This window comes from Ranitomeya variabilis, chromosome 1 (genome assembly GCF_051348905.1).
Source record: "Ranitomeya variabilis isolate aRanVar5 chromosome 1, aRanVar5.hap1, whole genome shotgun sequence".
Lineage (NCBI taxonomy): Eukaryota > Metazoa > Chordata > Amphibia > Anura > Dendrobatidae > Ranitomeya > Ranitomeya variabilis.
Window position 1 is genome coordinate 4,686,076 of NC_135232.1, and position 20,035 is coordinate 4,706,110.

The 20,035-nt window shown below is 41.7% G+C and overlaps 1 protein-coding gene across 2 annotated transcripts in view; it reads right to left on the reverse strand.

The window, feature by feature from the left end:
* NPR2 (natriuretic peptide receptor 2) overlaps window positions 1-20,035 on the reverse strand; it is a 227,265-nt gene that overhangs the window by 37,916 nt on the left and 169,314 nt on the right. For both annotated transcript variants that reach the window (XM_077281261.1, XM_077281262.1), the window contains 3 exons: window positions 15,441-15,515; window positions 8,871-8,948; window positions 1,718-1,822 (listed from right to left, as the gene is read on the reverse strand). In XM_077281261.1, coding sequence (XP_077137376.1) covers window positions 1,718-1,822; window positions 8,871-8,948; window positions 15,441-15,515 — 258 coding nt within the window. The remainder of the gene's footprint in view (window positions 1-1,717; window positions 1,823-8,870; window positions 8,949-15,440; window positions 15,516-20,035) is intronic.

Genomic DNA, 20,035 nt, shown 5'->3' on the forward strand with positions numbered 1-20,035 from the left:
TTTACGTTGATCATTTTTAGGTTTTATTGTTCTCAACACATTCCACTATGTAATGAATAAAGATTTACAACTGGAATATTTCATTCAGTGATATCTAGGATGTGGGATTTTAGTGGTCTCTTTATTTTTTTGTGCAGTTTATTTTGTTGCCCAACCTTTTGAGGCAATCACTGCAATCAAATGATTCCTGTAACTGTCAATGAGATTTCTGCACCTCCCGACAGGTATTTTTGCCCACTCCTCAAGAGCAAACTGCTCCAGTTCTCTCGTGTATGAAGGTTGCCTTTTCCAGACGGCATGTTTCAGTTCTTTCCAAAGATGCTCAATAGGATTTAGGTCAGGGCTCATAGAAGGCCACTTCAGAATAGTCCAATGTTTCCTCTTAGCCATTTGTGGGTGTTTTTAGCTGTGTGTTTTGGGTCATTAACCTGTTGCAAGACCCATGACCTGCAACTGAGACCAAACTTTCTGACACTGGGCAGCACATTTCTTTCTACAATCCCTTGATAGTCTTGAGATTTCATTGTACCCTGCAGATTCTAGACACCCTGTGCCAGATGCAGCAAAGCAGCCCCAGAACATAACAGAGCCTCTTCCATGTTTCACAGTAGGGACAGTGTTCTTTTCTTGATAGTCTTCATTTTTCCGTCTGTGAACATAGAGCTGATGTACCTTGCCAAAAAGTTCCATTTTTGTCTCATCTGTCCATAGGACATTCTTCCAGAAGCTTTGTGGCTTGTCAACATGTAGATTGACAAATTCCAGTCTGGGTTTTTTATGATTTTCTTTTCCAACAATGGTGTCCTCCTTGGCGTCTCCCATGAAGTCCACTTTGGCTCATACAATGATGGATGATGCGATCTGACACTGATGGTCCTTGAGCTTGAAGTTCACCATTAATCTGTTTAGAAGTTTTTCTGGCTCTTTTGTTACCATTCGTATTATCCGTCTCTTTGATTTGTCACCAATGTTCCTCCTGCGGCCACGTCCAGGGAGGTTGGTTACAGTCCCATGGATCTTACATTTCTGAATAATATGTGCAGCTGTAGTCACAGGAACTTGGAGATGTCTTATAACTTTTACCTGTAACATGTCTGTCTATCATATTCTATGTGATCTCCTGAGACGACTCTTTCCTTCGCTTCCTCTGGTCCATGTTGAGTGTGATACTGATACCACCATGTCACCAAACAGCACAGTGAGGATCTGTAGCCCTATATACCAGCCACTCACTAATTCCAGGATTGTAGACCCCTGTGATGATAGTTAGTGGACACAAAGTGATCTAACAGGTCCCCTTTGTCAAATTATTTTCAGGGGTACCATCATTTATGTCCAGGCCGATTTCATGAGCTTTATTTTTTGAAAAAATTCTGTGGACTCATGGTTGAAAAGCAATGTCTGACTTTCCTTTTCATAGATCTTTTATTTATTATTACTTTTGTCAGATTCAAGTTATTTCTGTGACCATTGTGGGTTTTCTGTCATTAAACGAGGGGAACGAACAATTTTGACCACGTGTGTATAAGATCAACTTTTTGTCTGTGTTCCTGGCGGAGTCATTCTACAGGACCTCTGTCTGTTGTGGTGATGTCATCTGCCCGTTTCAGGTCTTCCACCGTCTTATCTGCCCCATGGCTCCTCACTCCTCTGCTTCCTATATGTCATCCTTCTTATAATTACATGGAAAGCTGTGACCTCGCTACACAAAGAATACCTGCAAACTGCCCCGGGGGCAATACTCGGTCACAATGCAGATGTTAGGAGCATCGATGCAGGCACCGAGGAACCGGGTCAGATGATTGAACTGAACATCCCTCATCTGTAGAGAAGAAGAAAACAGATAATAATGAGCCCTGCCGAGGACGGGCGATGCCGGATAACAATGTGTATAATGGACGGTCTGCATGTGTACGATAGATAGATAGGTAGATAGATAGATAGATAGATAGATAGGAGATAGATAGATAGATAGATAGATAGACAGACAATAGATAGATAATGAACCCTGCCGAGGACGGGCGATGCCGGATAACAATGTGTATAATGGACGGTCTGCATGTGTACGATAGATAGATAGATAGATAGATAGATAGATAGATAGATAGATAGATAGGAGATAGATAGATAGGTAGATAGATAGATAGATAGATAGATAGATAGATAGATAGATAGATAGATAATAGATAGATAATGAGCCCTGCTGAGGACGGGCGATGCCGGATAACAATGTGTATAATGGACGGTCTGCATGTGTACGATAGATAGATAGATAGGTAGATAGATAGATAATAGATAAATAGACAATAGATAGATAGATGGATAATAGATAAATAGATAATAGATAGATGGTAGATAGATAATAGATATAGATAGATAATAGATAGATGACAGATAATAGATAGATGACAGATAATAGATAAATAGATAATAGATAGATGACAGATAATAGATAGATGACAGATAATAGATAGATTAGATAGATGGTAGATATAGATAGATAATAGATAGATTGATAATAGATGACAGATAATAGATAATAGACAGATAATAGATAGATGACAGATAATAGATAGATTGATAATAGATAGATGGTAGATATAGATAGATAATAGATAGATAGATGATAGATGACAGATAATAGATAGATTGATAATAGATAGATAATAGACAGATAATAGATAGATGATAGATAGATGACAGACAGAGTGAGTGAAATAACTATTCTTCTCATCACCAATTTTCTAAAGGTGCTAATGACATGAAATTCTCCCCAGATGTCGGTAACAACTCATTCAATCCACACATGACAGAAATCCCCATAGTTGTCCATAAATGATGTGTAATAATGAATTACAGGGGTAAAATATTGAACACGTTACTGAAATTTATTTTACCCCTTAACCCCGAAGCGTTTTTCGTTTTTGCGTTTTCGTTTTTTGCTCCCCTTTTTCTCAGAGCAATAACATTATTATTTTTCCGTCAATATGGCCATGTGAGGGCTTGTTTTTTGCAGGACAAGTTGGAGTTTTGAACGACACCATTGGTCATGTACCAGAAAATGGGAAAAAAAATTCCAAGTGCGGTGAAATTACAAAAATAGTGCAATCCCACACTTGTTTGGCTTTTTTGCTAGGTTCACTAAATGCTAAATCTGAGCTGCCATTATGATTCTCCAGGTCATTACGAGTTCACAGACACCTAACATGTCTAGGTTCTTTATCTAAATGGTGATAAAAATTCCAAACTTTGGTAAAAAAATAAATAAAAATTGCGCCATTTTGCGATACCTGTAGCGTCTCCATTTTTCATGATCTGGGGTCCGGTGACAGCTTATTTTTTGCGTGCCGAGCTGACGTTTTTAATGATACCATTTTGGTGCAGATACGTTCTTTTCATCGCCTTTTATTGCATTTTAATGCAATGTTGTGGTGACCAAAAAAAACGTAATTTTGGTGTTTTGACTTTTTCTCGCTACGCCATTTAATGATCAGGTTAATCCTTTTTTTATTGATAGATCGGGCGATTCTGAACGCGGCGATACCAAATATGTGTAGGTGTGATTTTATTTTTATTTTTTTGTTTTATTTTGAATGGGGTGAAAGAGGGGTGATTTGAACTTTTAGATATTTTTTACTATTTTATATTTTTAAAAACATTTTTTTTTTTAACTTTTGCCATGCTTCAATAGCCTCCATGGAAGACTAGAAACTGCCACAACCCGATCGGCTCTGCTACACAGAGGCGATGCTCAGATCGCCTCTATGTAGCAGAATTGCTCACTTGCTATGAGCGCCAACCACTGAGTGGCGCTCAGAGCAATCCGGCACTTATAACCATAGAGGTCTCTAGGACACCTCTGGTTGTCAAGCCGACACACCGGTGACCCGCGATCATGTGACACAGGTCACAGGTGTGCGTATTTCCGGCACGATTGCCGGAAGCGCCATTTAAATGCCAAGTAAGCACAGGCAAAGTCCTGACATTGTTGTAACAGTCGATCTACCAGTCTCTGGAAAGTAGCGGGGGCATTTTTCATCCCAAAGGGCATTCCCAGGAACTCAAAAAGCCCAAAGGCAGTAATGGAGGCCGAGCGCTCCCGAGCGTCCTCCATTAGGGGCATCTGCCAGTACCCCTTGCTCAAGTCTAACGTGGTCACAAATTGGGCACTGGCCAGACAATCCAATAGATCATCAATCCTGGGCATGGGGTAAGCATCACTCTTGGTGGCATCATTTAATCGTCTGTAATCAACGCAGAATCGTGTTGTACCATCCTTCTTGGGGACCAGGACGACAGGAGAGGCCCAAGAACTGTGAGATGGCTGAACAACTCCCAGTCGTTTCATCTCCTCCAGTTCGTTCTTTATCATGCCTTGAACAGCCTCTGAAACCCGGTAGGCAGCCTGCTGGATGGGGCGTTGTCCGGGGGTTTCCACATGGTGACTGGTGAGAGTAGTCTTCCCCGGCTGAGAGGAGAAAGCAGCAGCCCTCGGCCTTAGTACGGCGAAAATATCGTCCTTTTGTATATCCGATAAATGGGAGCCTAGGGGCACTTGTTCCAGTGATCCTCATGCTTGGGCGACCTGGAGAAGATCGGGGAGATACTTGTCGGTGGCAGTATCACTAGGGGGTGGCAGACGGCTAGAACAGGCAGAGATCGGTCGTGGTAGTCTTTCAGCATGTTAATGTGGACGGTTTTCTGTCGTCGACAACTAGAGTCCAGGGCAATAACGTAGTTAGTGTCATTAATTTTCTTGACAACCTGATAAGGGCCTTCCCACACTGCTTGAAGCTTGTTGGAAGGGGAAGCAGTAATCATGAGCACTTGTTGTCCTTCCATAAATTCCCGGGTCCTGGCATTACGGTCATACCAGGTTTTTTGTCTGGACTGGGCCATTCGCTGATGTTCTTTAGCCAAGGTAGCTAGCTGGGCGAGACGGTCTCTGAACTCTAGAACATAGGGAATGATGGGCATTCTGGTGTCTGAGATATCTCCCTCCAAGTGTTCTTTCAGAAGAGTGAGAGGCCCACGGACCTTCCGGCTAAACAATAGTTCGAAGGGAGAGAACCCTGTGGACTCTTGGCGAACCTCCTGATAGGCCAAGAGGAGATGTGGCAGGTATTTTTCCCAGTCTTTTTCAAAATCAACAAAAGCCCTCAGCATATTATTTAGGGTTCAATTATAGTGTTCACATAGTCCTTTGGTCTGCGGGTGGTATGGGGTGGTGCGAATAGCTCGAACACCACAGGTATGCCATAGGGACTGGACCAGATCTGACATGAACTGAGTGCCTTGATCCGATAATATTTCACTAGGAAACCCTACCCGGGTAAAGATGGTAACAAGGGCCTCGGCTATCTTTACTGCTGTAATTCGGGACAGGGCCACAGCTTCTGGATACCGAGTGGCATAGTCCACCACTGTTAGAATACATTTTTTCCCCGACCAGCTGGGGTGGGCCAGAGGAGCTATGATGTCGACAGCTACACGTTGAAATGGTTCTTCAATTATGGGCAGGGATTGCAGGGGTACCTTATATCGAGCTCCTGGATGCCGCATTCGCTCGCACATATCACAGGTGCGGCAATAATGAGCTACCGACTGCGAGATGCCAGGCCAGTAAAAACTTTGGGTGAGTCTCTTTTCCGTCTTTTTCCTCCCTTGATGCCCAACCAAGGGGATGTCATGGGCCAGTTGGAGTAGCTGTGCCCTGTACTTCTGAGGGACAATGAGTTGCCCGGTCGTTGCGTCAGGGTTGCCCCTGTCACTGACCTTTGTTACACGATAATACAGTCTGTTTTCTAGAGTGAAGCTATCCCCATTATCTCCCATGTGCCCAGTTTCTGCCCTTAGCCTAAGGGCTGCTAAGGTAGTGTCACCCTCTATTTTTCTCCTAAACTCCTCTCTATCCCAAGACTCTCCCAATGTAGTAGCAGCGAACGTATTGCTTACCAACTCTGATGCGGTTTGTGGTGGTTGCTCCCCGGTGTGGTCCGGATGACGTAGTGCTTGAAGGGCCTGTAGTCGGGTGACTGCTCCCACAAAATGACTTTGTAACTCCCCAATGTCATTCCCAAGGAGGATATCTGCAGTAAGTCCTCCCATAACTCCAATCCAACACAGTTTTTCTCCACAACCATAATCCAAATGCACAGAAGCTCGCTGTATATATTTGTGGGCACCCCCTGCCAGGACAATGGGAATTCCCAGACCCTGGTGAATTGCCTCGGGTCGAACCACACGGGGGTCAGCGATCGTCAGGAATGCCCCGTGTCTCTAAATTCTGACACTTTGTATCCATCAATTAACACATCCTGCAGGTGGCGTTGCCGTTGTTCTAGGTAGCTAAAGGACAAAGGCCGGAGTCTATACATTCCAGGAGGGGTATCTATGGTGCCGCGGTCGGTGGTCCACTCTGGTGGGGGTGGTGGTAGCTCTTCCTCAGGCGGGATAAGAGTGCACAAGATGCACTGGATGAGGTGGGGCTGCGTGGGGCTCCCTCCGAATCATTGAGGGACAGCCAGACTGCAAATGTCCAGGTTGCCCACACCCATAACATCTCCTCTCTGTGATACCCCAGGTCATGGTCGGAACTGTTGGGGCCCAGGATTGTGAGGCGTGAGTGTCATCGGCTTGCGACTAGGTGCAAGGGCAGATATAATCGGAGGGGGACAGGGAGCGGGAGAAGGCCGTGGTTCATTGTCCAGAAGCCTCCTCCATTGTGGTCGGATAGCCAGGGCTGCAGCTCTATCCACGGTACACAGGGTGCGCTCCCGGACCCATTCCCATACCTCTGTGGGGCACTTGGCAAGAAATGTTTCTATAAGGAACGCCTGTATAACATCTTCCACAGTAAAGGCGTTTTCTGGTTCCAGCCATCTCCGACATGCCTGGGACATCTTATGTGCATACATCCTAAACCATCCCCCCGTAGACCATGGGAGGTCTCGGAACTTGGCCTATATGAATCTGAGGTGATAGCATGGTAATCCAGGATAGTTCGCTTTACAATGTTATAATCCCGATTCCGCTGTGCGTCAATGGTTCAGTAAGCCTCAACCAGGCTACCGTTCAGGAGTCCCACTAACAAACGCATCCAGCCAGAGTGGGGTAACTCCATCACAGCACACTGCTGCTCAAAGTCCTTGAAGAACCCCTCCACATCTCCGGAAGCCTCATCAAATGGCTTAAACTCTGTCCGGGTGATCCAAACAGGCTCCCGGATAGTTGGGTTTACATTCCACATTGCGTTACTCCCTCTTTCGAGCTCCATTGCTTCTTGTGTCCGCTGTGCCTGACGGGCAGCCTCCTCCTTGTACTCCTGAGAGACGCCTGGGCCCAGAACCACCATCTCTTCTTCGTACTCCCCAACCACTGGCTTTTTGGGGTGGGGTTCCCTGTCTCCAGTGCTTGTCCTTCAGATATCTGGGAGGAGGTGGCCGGGCTAGCACCCACCAGTAGGTCAATTAAGGCTTCTTTAGCCAGTCCCTGGTAGTTCAGGCCCAGGTCTCTGGCTCTCTCCTGTAAACTGGATACAGTCCAATTTCTGTATTCACTCTGTGGATGGTTCTCCATTGGGTTAAATTATGTTGATCCCACTGCTGCCACCAGTTGCCACAGGGTCCTTCTCCGATACCACACAATCAACAGAGCGAGGGAAGTGTGAACAGTCCCAAGACCTTTATTATAGGCAAAACTAAAAGGTCCATAAACAATCCACCACACTGAGGATACACTAGTCCAGAACACGAATGCAGTTCAGTAACAGGATAAAATATCCAAGGAGATGAGAGTCCAATAATTCAGCATACAGATTATAAAAAAAATCCATATGCTTCCCTTTCTCTCTGACGTGCTGTGTTCACACCATCCTCACCACACAGGAACTGACTTCCCAGCTCCTGTCCTCCCCAGCCCACTCCTTATGTCCAGGGGTAGTCAGACAGGTTGGGGTGGTTTTCAGGCCTCCCAGACCTGAGAAAGGTGCCTCGGGGATTAAGGCACTACAGGGGGTCATCAAGAGGCATAGATACAGTCAGGCTGCAGACAGTCAGTGAGCTAATCCAATTATCAGCCTTTTGGAAGGTAATTGAGACTCTAGACAATATGGGGAATACACAGAATGATACAGGGCAACAAGAGAACACTATGAAAATCAGTAAAATATAAATATACACAAAATGATACCCACATGACATATCACACCATCTGTTACTGAAAGCTTCTGACTTCAGCATTTATTCCTCCACTGCCTAAAACTTCTGCACAGCGCTGCACATTCTCCTATCCACACAGGAATCCAGTCAGCAATGGCTGTCCTATGGCAAGATGAGGGGTCCCCAACCTGTGGTTCGCGGGCCCCTGATGTGTGGCTCGCCACTGTCTGCCAGCTTTGTGAATTGGCTCCATGTGTAGCAAACCGTTATTAAGAGCAGATCTCTAGATGGAGACTTCTGTGAAGTCCTGCATACTTGACCCTTAACTAAAGGTAAGAGTGTAAAGCCCCTTTAATGCTGATCATCATATCACCAAAAGGGGGCTCCGGCGCAGTGATCTCCTGAAGATGATGTGGAAGTGGCCATTGATCGGGCACGGAGGTGGAGAAGTGCAGCAGAGCTGAGGAGTGACGCGCACCCCGATAAACTGGAGCATACAACTTCAAGGACGGATTTCTCACTAATGTCCCAATGAAATTCTAACAGCAAAGTGCGAGTGTGATCAGCATTAAAGGGGCTTCACACTTATATATTAACTTAGGGGTCTGAAATCCTGTGATTCTTCACAAGGGGGCTGTACCCTGAAGGTTGACGTCCATACACTACATGGTTACATGGAGTCTGAAGAGCTCACAATGTCCTCATACTTACATGTTTCAACTCGAACAGGACCTGTCTGGTCAGCTCGATGCGCTTCTTATTCACATGTTTAATGGCGACTACATTGCCCTGAAAAAACAGCACAAGACACAGTTAGATCAGGCGCCAGGACCGCGAGACAGCAGCCACTAAGAGACAGGTCAAGAAGAGACAAGCAGAAACGATAAAGACAGAAGACAGCTGGTCAGATGGCAACAACAGTCACAGCGTCTGTGACAAATCTATGACCTCAAAAAGCCATAAAGTCATTAAAAATGGAAATCCATGATCTTTAACAGCTATAATACTGCCCCTAAGTACAAGAATATACAGTAACTCCTATAATACTGCCCCTATGTACAAGAATATAACTACTATAATACTGCTCCTATGTAAAAGAATATAACTACTATAATACTGCCCCCTATATACAGGAATATAACTACTATAATACTGCTCCTATGTACAAGAATATAACTACTATAATACTGCTCCTATGTGCAAGAATATAACTACTATAATACTGCCCCTATGTACAAGAATATAACTACTATAATACTGCTCCTGTGTACAAGAATATAACTACTATAATACTGCTCCTATGTACAAGAATATAACTACTATAATACTGCCCCTATGTACAAGAATATAACTACTATAATACTGCTCCTATGTACAAGAATATAACTACTATAATACTGCCCCTATGTACAAGAATATAACTACTATAATACTGCTCCTATGTACAAGAATATAACTACTATAATACTGCTCCTATGTACAGGAATATAACTACTATAATACTGCTCCTATGTACAAGAATATAACTACTATAATACTGCTCCTATGTACAAGAATATAACTACTATAATACTGCTCCTATGTACAGGAATATAACTACTATAATACTGCTCCTATGTACAAGAATATAACTACTATAATACTGCTCCTATGTACAAGAATATAACTACTATAATACTGCTCCTATGTACAGGAATATAACTACTATAATACTGCTCCTATGTACAAGAATATAACTACTATAATACTGCTCCTATGTGCAAGAATATAACTACTATAATACTGCCCCTATGTACAAGAATATAACTACTATAATACTGCTCCTGTGTACAAGAATATAACTACTATAATACTGCTCCTATGTACAAGAATATAACTACTATAATACTGCCCCTATGTACAAGAATATAACTACTATAATACTGCTCCTATGTACAAGAATATAACTACTATAATACTGCCCCTATGTACAAGAATATAACTACTATAATACTGCTCCTATGTACAAGAATATAACTACTATAATACTGCCCCTATGTACAAGAATATAACTACTATAATACTGCTCCTATGTACAAGAATATAACTACTATAATACTGCTCCTATGTGCAAGAATATAACTACTATAATACTGCCCCTATGTACAAGAATATAACTACTATAATACTGCCCCTATGTACAAGAATATAACTCCTATAATACTGCTCCTATGTACAAGAATATAACTACTATAATACTGCTCCTATGTATAAGAATATAACTACTATAATACTGCTCCTATGTACAAGAATATAACTACTATAATACTGCCCCTATATACAAGAATATAACTACTATAATACTGCCCCTATGTACAAGAATGTAACTACTATAATACTGCCCCTATGTGCAAGAATATAACTACTATAATACTGCTCCTATGTACAAGAATATAACTACTATAATACTGCCCCTATGTACAAGAATATAACTACTATAATACTGCAACTATGTACAAGAATATAACTACTATAATACTGCTCCTATGTGCAAGAATATAACTACTATAATACTGCCCCTATGTACAAGAATATAACTACTATAATACTGCCCCTATGTACAAGAATATAACTACTATAATACTGCAACTATGTACAAGAATATAACTACTATAATACTGCCCCTATGTACAAGAATATAACTACTATAATACTGCTCCTATGTGCAAGAATATAACTACTATAATACTGCTCCTATGTACAAGAATATAACTACTATAATACTGCTCCTATGTACAAGAATATAACTACTATAATACTGCCCCTATGTACAAGAATATAACTACTATAATACTGCTCCTATGTGCAAGAATATAACTACTATAATACTGCTCCTATGTACAAGAATATAACTACTATAATACTGCCCCTATGTACAAGAATATAACTACTATAATACTGCCCCTATGTACAAGAATATAACTACTATAATACTGCTCCTATGTACAAGAATATAACTACTATAATACTGCCCCTATGTACAAGAATATAACTACTATAATACTGCCCCTATGTACAGGAATATAACTACTATAATACTGCCCCTATGTACAAGAATGTAACTACTATAATACTGCCCCTATGTACAAGAATGTAACTACTATAATACTGCTCCCTATGTACAAGAATATAACTACTATAATACTGCTCCTATGTACAAGAATATAACTACTATAATACTGCCCCCTATGTACAGGAATATAACTACTATAATACTGCCCCTATGTACAAGAATATAACTACTATAATACTGCCCCCTATGTACAAGAATATAACTACTATAATACTGCTCCTATGTACAAGAATATAACTACTATAATACTACCCACTATGTACAAGAATATAACTACTATAATACTGCTCCTATGTACAAGAATATAACTACTATAATACTGCTCCTATGTACAAGAATATAACTACTATAATACTGCTCCTATGTACAAAAATATAACTACTATAATACTGCCCCTATGTACAGGAATATAACTACTATAATACTGCCCCTATGTACAAGAATGTAACTACTATAATACTGCCCCTATGTACAAGAATGTAACTACTATAATACTGCTCCCTATGTACAAGAATATAACTACTATAATACTGCTCCTATGTACAAGAATATAACTCCTATAATACTGCCCCTATGTACAAGAATGTAACTACTATAATACTGCCCCTATGTACAAGAATATAACTACTATAATACTGCTCCCTATGTACAAGAATATAACTACTATAATACTGCTCCTATGTACAAGAATATAACTACTATAATACTGCCCTTAAGTACAAGAATGTAACTACTATAATACTGCTCCTATGTACAAGAATATAACTACTATAATACTGCTCCTATGTACAAGAATATAACTCCTATAATACTGCCCCTATGTACAAGAATATAACTACTACAATACTGCCCCCTATGTACAAGAATGTAAATACTATAATACTGACCCTATGTACAAGAATGTAACTACTATAAGGCTACGTTCACATTTGCGTTGTGCGCCGCAGCGTCAGCGCCGCAACGCACAACGCAAACAAAAACGCAGCAAAACGCATGCACAACGCTGCGTTTTGCGCCGCATGCGTCCTTTTTTTCATTGATTTTGGACGCAGCAAAAATGCAACTTGCTGCGTCCTCTGCGCCCGGACGCGGGCGCCGCAGTGACGCATGCGGCGCAAAACGCAAGTGCGACGCATGTCCATGCGCCCCCATGTTAAATATAGGGGCGCATGACGCATGCGGCGACGCTGCGGCGCCCGACGCTGCGGCGCTGACCGCAAATGTGAACGTAGCCTAATACTGCTCCCTATGTACAAGAATATAACTACTATAATACTGCTCCTATGTACAAGAATATAACTACTATAATACTGCTCCTATGCACAAGAATATAACTACTATAATACTGCCCTTATGTACAAGAATGTAACTACTATAATACTGCTCCCTATGTACAAGAGTATAACTACTATAATACTGCTCCTTATATTCTTGTACATAGGGGCAGTATTATAGTAGTTATATTCTTGTACATAGGGGCAGTATTATAGTAGTTATATCCTTGTACATAGGGGACAGTATTATAGTAGTTATATTCTTGTACATAGGAGCAGTATTATAGTAGTTATATTCTTGTACATAGGAGCAGTATTATAGTTGTTACGTTCTTGTACATAGGGGGCAGAATTATAGTAGTTATATTCTTGTACATAGGGGCAGTATTATAGGAGTTATATTCTTGTACATAGGGGCAGTATTATAGTAGTTATATTCTTGTACATAGGAGCAGTATTATAGTAGTTATATTCTTGTACATAGGAGCAGTATTATAGTTGTTACGATCTTGTACATAGGGGGCAGTATTATAGTAGTTATATTCTTGTACATAGGAGGCAGTATTATAGTAGTTATATTCTTGTACATAGGAGGCAGTATTATAGTAGTTATATTCTTGTACATAGGAGCAGTATTATAGTAGTTATATTCTTGTACATAGGGGCAGTATTATAGGAGTTATATTCTTGTACATAGGAGCAGTATTATAGTAGTTATATTCTTGTACATAGGGGCAGTATTATAGTAGTTATATTCTTGTACATAGGAGCAGTATTATAGTAATTATATTCTTGTACATAGGAGCAGTATTATAGTAGTTATATTCTTGTACATAGGAGCAGTATTATTGTAGTTATATTCTTGTACATAGGGGCAGTATTATAGTAGTTATATTCTTGTACATAGGAGCAGTATTATAGTAGTTATATTCTTGTACATAGGGGCAGTATTATAGTAGTTATATTCTTGTACATAGGAGCAGTATTATAGTAGTTATATTTTTGTACATAGAGGCAGTATTATAGTAGATATATTCTTGTACATAGGGGCAGTATTATAGTAGTTATATTCTTGTACATAGGGGGCAGTATTATAGTAGTTATATTCTTGTACATAGGGGCAGTATTATTGTAGTTATATTCTTGTACACAGGGGGCAGTATTATAGTAGTTATATTCTTGTACATAGGAGCAGTATTATAGTAATTATATTCTTGTACATAGGAGCAGTATTATAGTAGTTATATTCTTGTACATAGGAGCAGTATTATTGTAGTTATATTCTTGTACATAGGGGCAGTATTATAGTAGTTATATTCTTGTACATAGGAGCAGTATTATAGTAGTTATATTCTTGTACATAGGGGCAGTATTATAGTAGTTATATTCTTGTACATAGGAGCAGTATTATAGTAGTTATATTTTTGTACATAGAGGCAGTATTATAGTAGATATATTCTTGTACATAGGGGCAGTATTATAGTAGTTATATTCTTGTACATAGGGGGCAGTATTATAGTAGTTATATTCTTGTACATAGGGGCAGTATTATTGTAGTTATATTCTTGTACACAGGGGGCAGTATTATAGTAGTTATATTCTTGTACACAGGGGCAGTATTATAGTAGTTATATTCTTGTACATAGGAGCAGTATTATAGTAGTTATAGTCTTGTACATAGGGGCAGTATTATAGTAGTTATATTCTTGTACATAGGGGCAGTAGTATAGTAGTTATATTTTTGTACATAGGAGCAGTATTATAGTAGTTATATTCCTGTACATAGGGGGCAGTATTATAGTAGTTATATTCTTGTACATAGGAGCAGTATTATAGTAGTTATATTCTTGTACATAGGGGCAGTATTATAGTAGTTATATTCTTGTACATAGGGGACAGTATTATAGTAGTTATATTCTTGTACACAGGGGCAGTATTATAGTAGTTATATTCTTGTACATAGGATCAGTATTATAGTAGTTATATTCTTGTACATAGGAGCAGTATTATAGTAGTTATATTCTTGTACACAGGGGCAGTATTATAGTAGTTATATTCTTGTATATAGGGGGCAGTATTATAGTAGTTATATTCTTGTACATAGGGGCAGTATTATAGTAGTTATATTCTTGTACATAGGGGGCAGTATTATAGCACTTATATTCTTGTACACAGGGGCAGTATTATAGTAGTTATATTCTTGTACATAGGATCAGTATTATAGTAGTTATATTCTTGTACATAGGAGCAGTATTATAGTAGTTATATTCTTGTACACAGGGGCAGTATTATAGTAGTTATATTCTTGTACATAGGAGCAGTATTATAGTAGTTATATTCTTGTACATAGGAGCAGTATTATAGTAGTTATATTCTGTACATAGCAGTATTATAGTAGTTATATTCTTGTACATAGGGGCAGTATTATAGTAGTTATATTCTTGTACATAGGGACAGTATTATAGTAGTTATATTCTTGTACATAGGGGCAGTATTATAGTAGTTATATTCTTGTACATAGGGGGCAGTATTATAGTAGTTATATTCTTGTACATAGGGGCAGTATTATAGTAGTTATATTCTTGTACATAGGAGCAGTATTATAGCAGTTATATTCTTGTATATAGGAGCAGTATTATAGTAGTTATATTCTTGTACATAGGGGCAGTATTATAGTAGTTATATTCTTGTACATAGGGGCAGTATTATAGTAGTTATATTATTACATTTGATAAGAACTTATAACAGGTGCAGGACATTCATTCTGAGATATTGAGTCCATGTTGTTATGTAGACACAAAATATCAGGAGAGACTGAGACAATAGAGAGAGATACACAAAGAGCAAACAGAGAAAGAAGACAGAAACATGACAGAGACTCCTGGGAGTCATCACCTTGAAGTGTCCTGTGTTGGCAAAGATTTGGTATTTGCCATGAGCCGTCATTAAGGAGCCATAACTGGAGCCTCTCTAGGACAAAGCGAGACAGTCACACACAGACCCAAGACAGTAAAGGAGAAGGCATCACAGGGCAGGGTGGGCAGTCATATCAGGAGCATCTATCCCAGGGCAACAATGGACTCCCAGGAGGGTGACAACCTGGTCTAGGGCTGGATGGAAGCAGCAGAGCTCGGCACCACCGAGGAGCTTTGGATGAAGGTCATGGTCCCTCTCCTAATAATAAAAGAAGGATGGTGACTCCGTGAGGAGCTGCATACTACATGGAAGCCCCTGGTGGGTGCAGTGCTCGAATACACTGTCAGTAGAGTGTGGGGTGATGAGCGATGACTGTGTCCAGGATCGGACTGGCCCTTAGCAGAGCAGGGCAATCCCCCACTGGGCCGCACTACACTCACAGCGCAATGCAACATCATAGGAGCAGAGGGACATGTAATATCTGAACATAGCTGAGCAGTGGCCCTTAGCGACCAGCATACAGACATCTATAGATGGTTACTTACTAATTTATAGAAACCTAACGACCCGAACATCTGACCACAATCATCCGCACACTCAATACGCCGGGTACGGCGATATACACACAGGTCATCAATAACGTCATATAATACGCGGAGGAAAGTGATATAATAAAGGCGGTATGAAAAGAGTAATACTCCAGAGGAACATTCAGGATTGTGGGGAACATAGAGCTAAAAAGGGTCCGATAAAGGATTGTGCTATAGACTCATGGAGTAACCAAACTGAGGACATAAAATAAGGAAAAGAGCTACATGGAGAAAAAGGAGCCAGAAAAGATCTAATATTCCTGCAGGCTGTCATAAATAGCATATATACTGTACATAGATACATGACAAATTGTCTGCAGTCACCACTAGGGGGAGCTCCCTGTATACAGAGATACATGATAACATCCTGTCTGCAGTCACCACTAGGGGGAGCTCCCTGTATACAGAGATACATGATAAGGTCCTGTCTCCAGCCACCACTAGGGGGAGCTCCCTGTATACAGAGATACATGATAAGATCCTGTCTGCAGTCACCACTAGGGGGAGCTCCCTGTATACAGAGATACATGATAAGATCCTCTCTGCAGTCACCACTAGGGGGAGCTCCCTGTATACAGAGATGCATGATAAGATCCTGTCTGCAGTCACCACTAGGGGGAGCTCCCTGTATACAGAGATACATGATAAGATCCTGTCTGCAGCCACCACTAGGGGGAGCTCCCTGTATACAGAGATACATGATAAGATTCTATCTGCAGCCACCACTAGGGAGAGCTCCCTGTATACAGAGATACATGATAAGATCCTGTCTGCAGTCACCAGTAGGGGGAGCTCCCTGTATACAGAGATACATGATAAGATCCTGTCTGCAGTCACCACTAGGAGGAGCTCCCTGTATACAGAGATACAGGATAAGATCCTGTCTGCAGTCACCACTAGGGGGAGCTCCCTGTATACAGATATACATGATAGGATCCTGTCTGCAGACACCACTAGGGGGAGCTCCCTGTATACAGAGATACAAGATAAGATCCTGTCTGCAGTCACCACTAGGAGGAGCTCCCTGTATACAGAGATACATGATAAGATCCTGTCTGCAGCCACCACTAGGGGGAGCTCCCTGTATACAGAGATACATGATAAGATCCTGTCTGCAGTCACCACTAGGGGGAGCTCCCTGTATACAGAGATACATGATAAGATCCTGTCTGCAGTCACCACTAGGGGGAGCTCCCTGTATACAGAGATACATGATAAGATCCTGTCTGCAGTCACCACTAGGGGGAGCTCCCTGTATACAGAGATACATGATAAGATCCTGTCTGCAGCCACCACTAGGGGGAGCTCCCTGTATACAGAGATACATGATAAGATCCTGTTTGTAGTCACCACTAGGGGGAGCTCCCTGTATACAGAGATACATGATAAGATCCTGTTTGTAGACACCACTAGGGGGAGCTCCCTGTATACAGAGATACAGGATAAGATCCTGTCTGCAGTCACCACTAGGGGGAGCTCCCTGTATACAGAGATACATGATAAGATCCTGTCTGCAGTCACCACTAGGGGGAGCTCCCTGCATACAGAGATACATGATAAGATCCTGTCTGCAGCCTCCACTAGGGGGAGCTCCCTGTATACAGAGATACATGATAAGATTCTGTCTGCAGCCTCCACTAGGGGGAGCTCCCTGTATACAGAGATACATGATAAGATCCTGTCTGCAGTCACCACTAGGGGGAGCTCCCTGTATACAGAGATACATGATAAGATCCTGTCTGCAGCCACCACTAGGGGGAGCTCCCTGTATACAGAGATACATGATAAGATCCTGTCTGCAGCCACCACTAGGTGGAGCTCCCTGTATACAGAGATACATGATAAGATCCTGTCTGCAGTCACCACTTGGGGGAGCTCCCTGTATACAGAGATACATGATAAGATCCTGTCTGCAGCCACCACTAGGGGGAGCTCCCTGTATACAGAGATACATGATAAGATCCTGTCTGCAGCCACCACTAGGGGGAGCTCCCTGTATACAGAGATACATGATAAAATCCTGTCTGCAGTCACCACTAGGGGGAGCTCCCTGTATACAGAGATACATGATGAGATCCCGTCTGCAATCACCACTAGGGGGAGCTCCCTGTATACAGAGATAGATGATAAGATCCCGTCTGCAGTCACCACTAGGGGGAGCTCCCTGTATACAGTGATACATGATAAGATCCTGTCTGCAGTCACCACTAGGGGAAGCTCCCTGCATACAGTGATACATGATAAGATCCAGTCTGCAGCCACCACTAGGGGGAGCTCCCTGTATACAGAGATACATGATAAGATCCTGTCTGCAGTCACCACTAGGGGGAGCTCCCTGTATACAGAGATACATGATAAGATCCTGTCTGCAGCCACCACTAGGGGGAGCTCCCTGTATACAGAGATACATGATAAGTGTTATGATCCTTAGTGGTTGAGGATCACAAATTACTCCAGCTAAGTAACAAACATAGGACAAGCTCTAGGGAGGTGGCAAACTGGACTGACCGCAAATCTGAACCTATCCAAACACACTAGAAGTAGCCGGTGAACGTGCCTAAAAATCCTAGACATCTCGAGCCAGCCTGAGGAACTAACTACCCCTAGAGAGAAAGAAAGACCTCTCTTGCCTCCAGAGAAATAATCCCCAAAGATATAGAAGCCCCCAACAAATAATAACGGTGAGGTAAGAGGAAGGCACATACACAGGGGTGAAAGCAGATTCAGCAAATGAGGCCCACTAATACTAGATAGCAGAAAATAGAAAAGGGAATCTATGCGGTCAGTAAAAAACCCTTACAAAATATCCACACTGAGATTTCAAGAACCCCCGCACCAACTAACGGTGTGGGGGGAGAAACTCAGTCCCCTAGAGCAACCAGCAAGCGAGGAAATCACATTTTAGCGAGCTGGACTAAAAACATAATGAACATTGATAATCAAAAAATGATCAAACAAAAACTTAGCTTGTCTTGGAGAGACTGGGAGCAAGGTAGACACAAGGAATCTGAAGAGCACTGAATACATTGATAGCAGGCAAGGAACTGAGTATCCAGGTGAGCTAAATAGGAAACCAACCAAAGATAACGAACCAGCTGATGCTGCAACCTGCAGAAAGACAACACTACACAGTACCGCTTGTGACCACTAGAGGGAGCCCAAAAATAGAGTTCACAACAGATAAGATCCTGTCTGCAGTCACCACTAGGGGGAGCTCCCTGTATACAGAGATACATGATAAGATCCTGTCTGCAGCCACCACTAGGGGGAGCTCCCTGTATACAGAGATACATGATAAGATCCTGTCTGCAGTCACCACTAGGGGGAGCTCCCTGTATACAGAGATACATGATAAGATCCTGTCTGCAGCCACCACTAGGGGGAGCTCCCTGTATACAGAGATACATGATAATATAATGTCTGCAGTGACCAGTAGCGGGAGGCAATATAGTCTAGCCTTGTTTACACATCACATTTCCCTTTCAGCAGAGGTTGTCACACTAAAATTGCGATAAGACACCCCTGCTCACAGTCAGCTTACCATCTATGACCCTATACACCCTAAATATACTATTTCATACGTGATAATGCTAAAAACGTTTGTGAAAAAAAAACAAAACAATGTTTTAAAAAAATCACAAAAACTCACACAACTAAGGCCATAGGTTTAGAAAATTGAGTACGAAGAATACAATCGTTGGTATCTGTATCACCTGTGAGGCAGTGACAAATGTCACAGGTAGGGGTCACTGTGTGTTCCCCCCAGGATACGCACACAGAGTATTGAAGCCATGAGAGTGCATTGCAGTCACAGGTATAGCTGTGATTGCAATGCAAAATAAAAGTGAGTATTGGTCTTGTGCATGTTATGTGTCCAGGGCAGATTTAAGAAAACCTGCTCTGGGCTTTTGTGATGTGAAACAGACTGCAGGATGGTGCAGTCCGTTTCATTCCCGGCCTGAGTTTTCCATGTGGTTGAAGGCC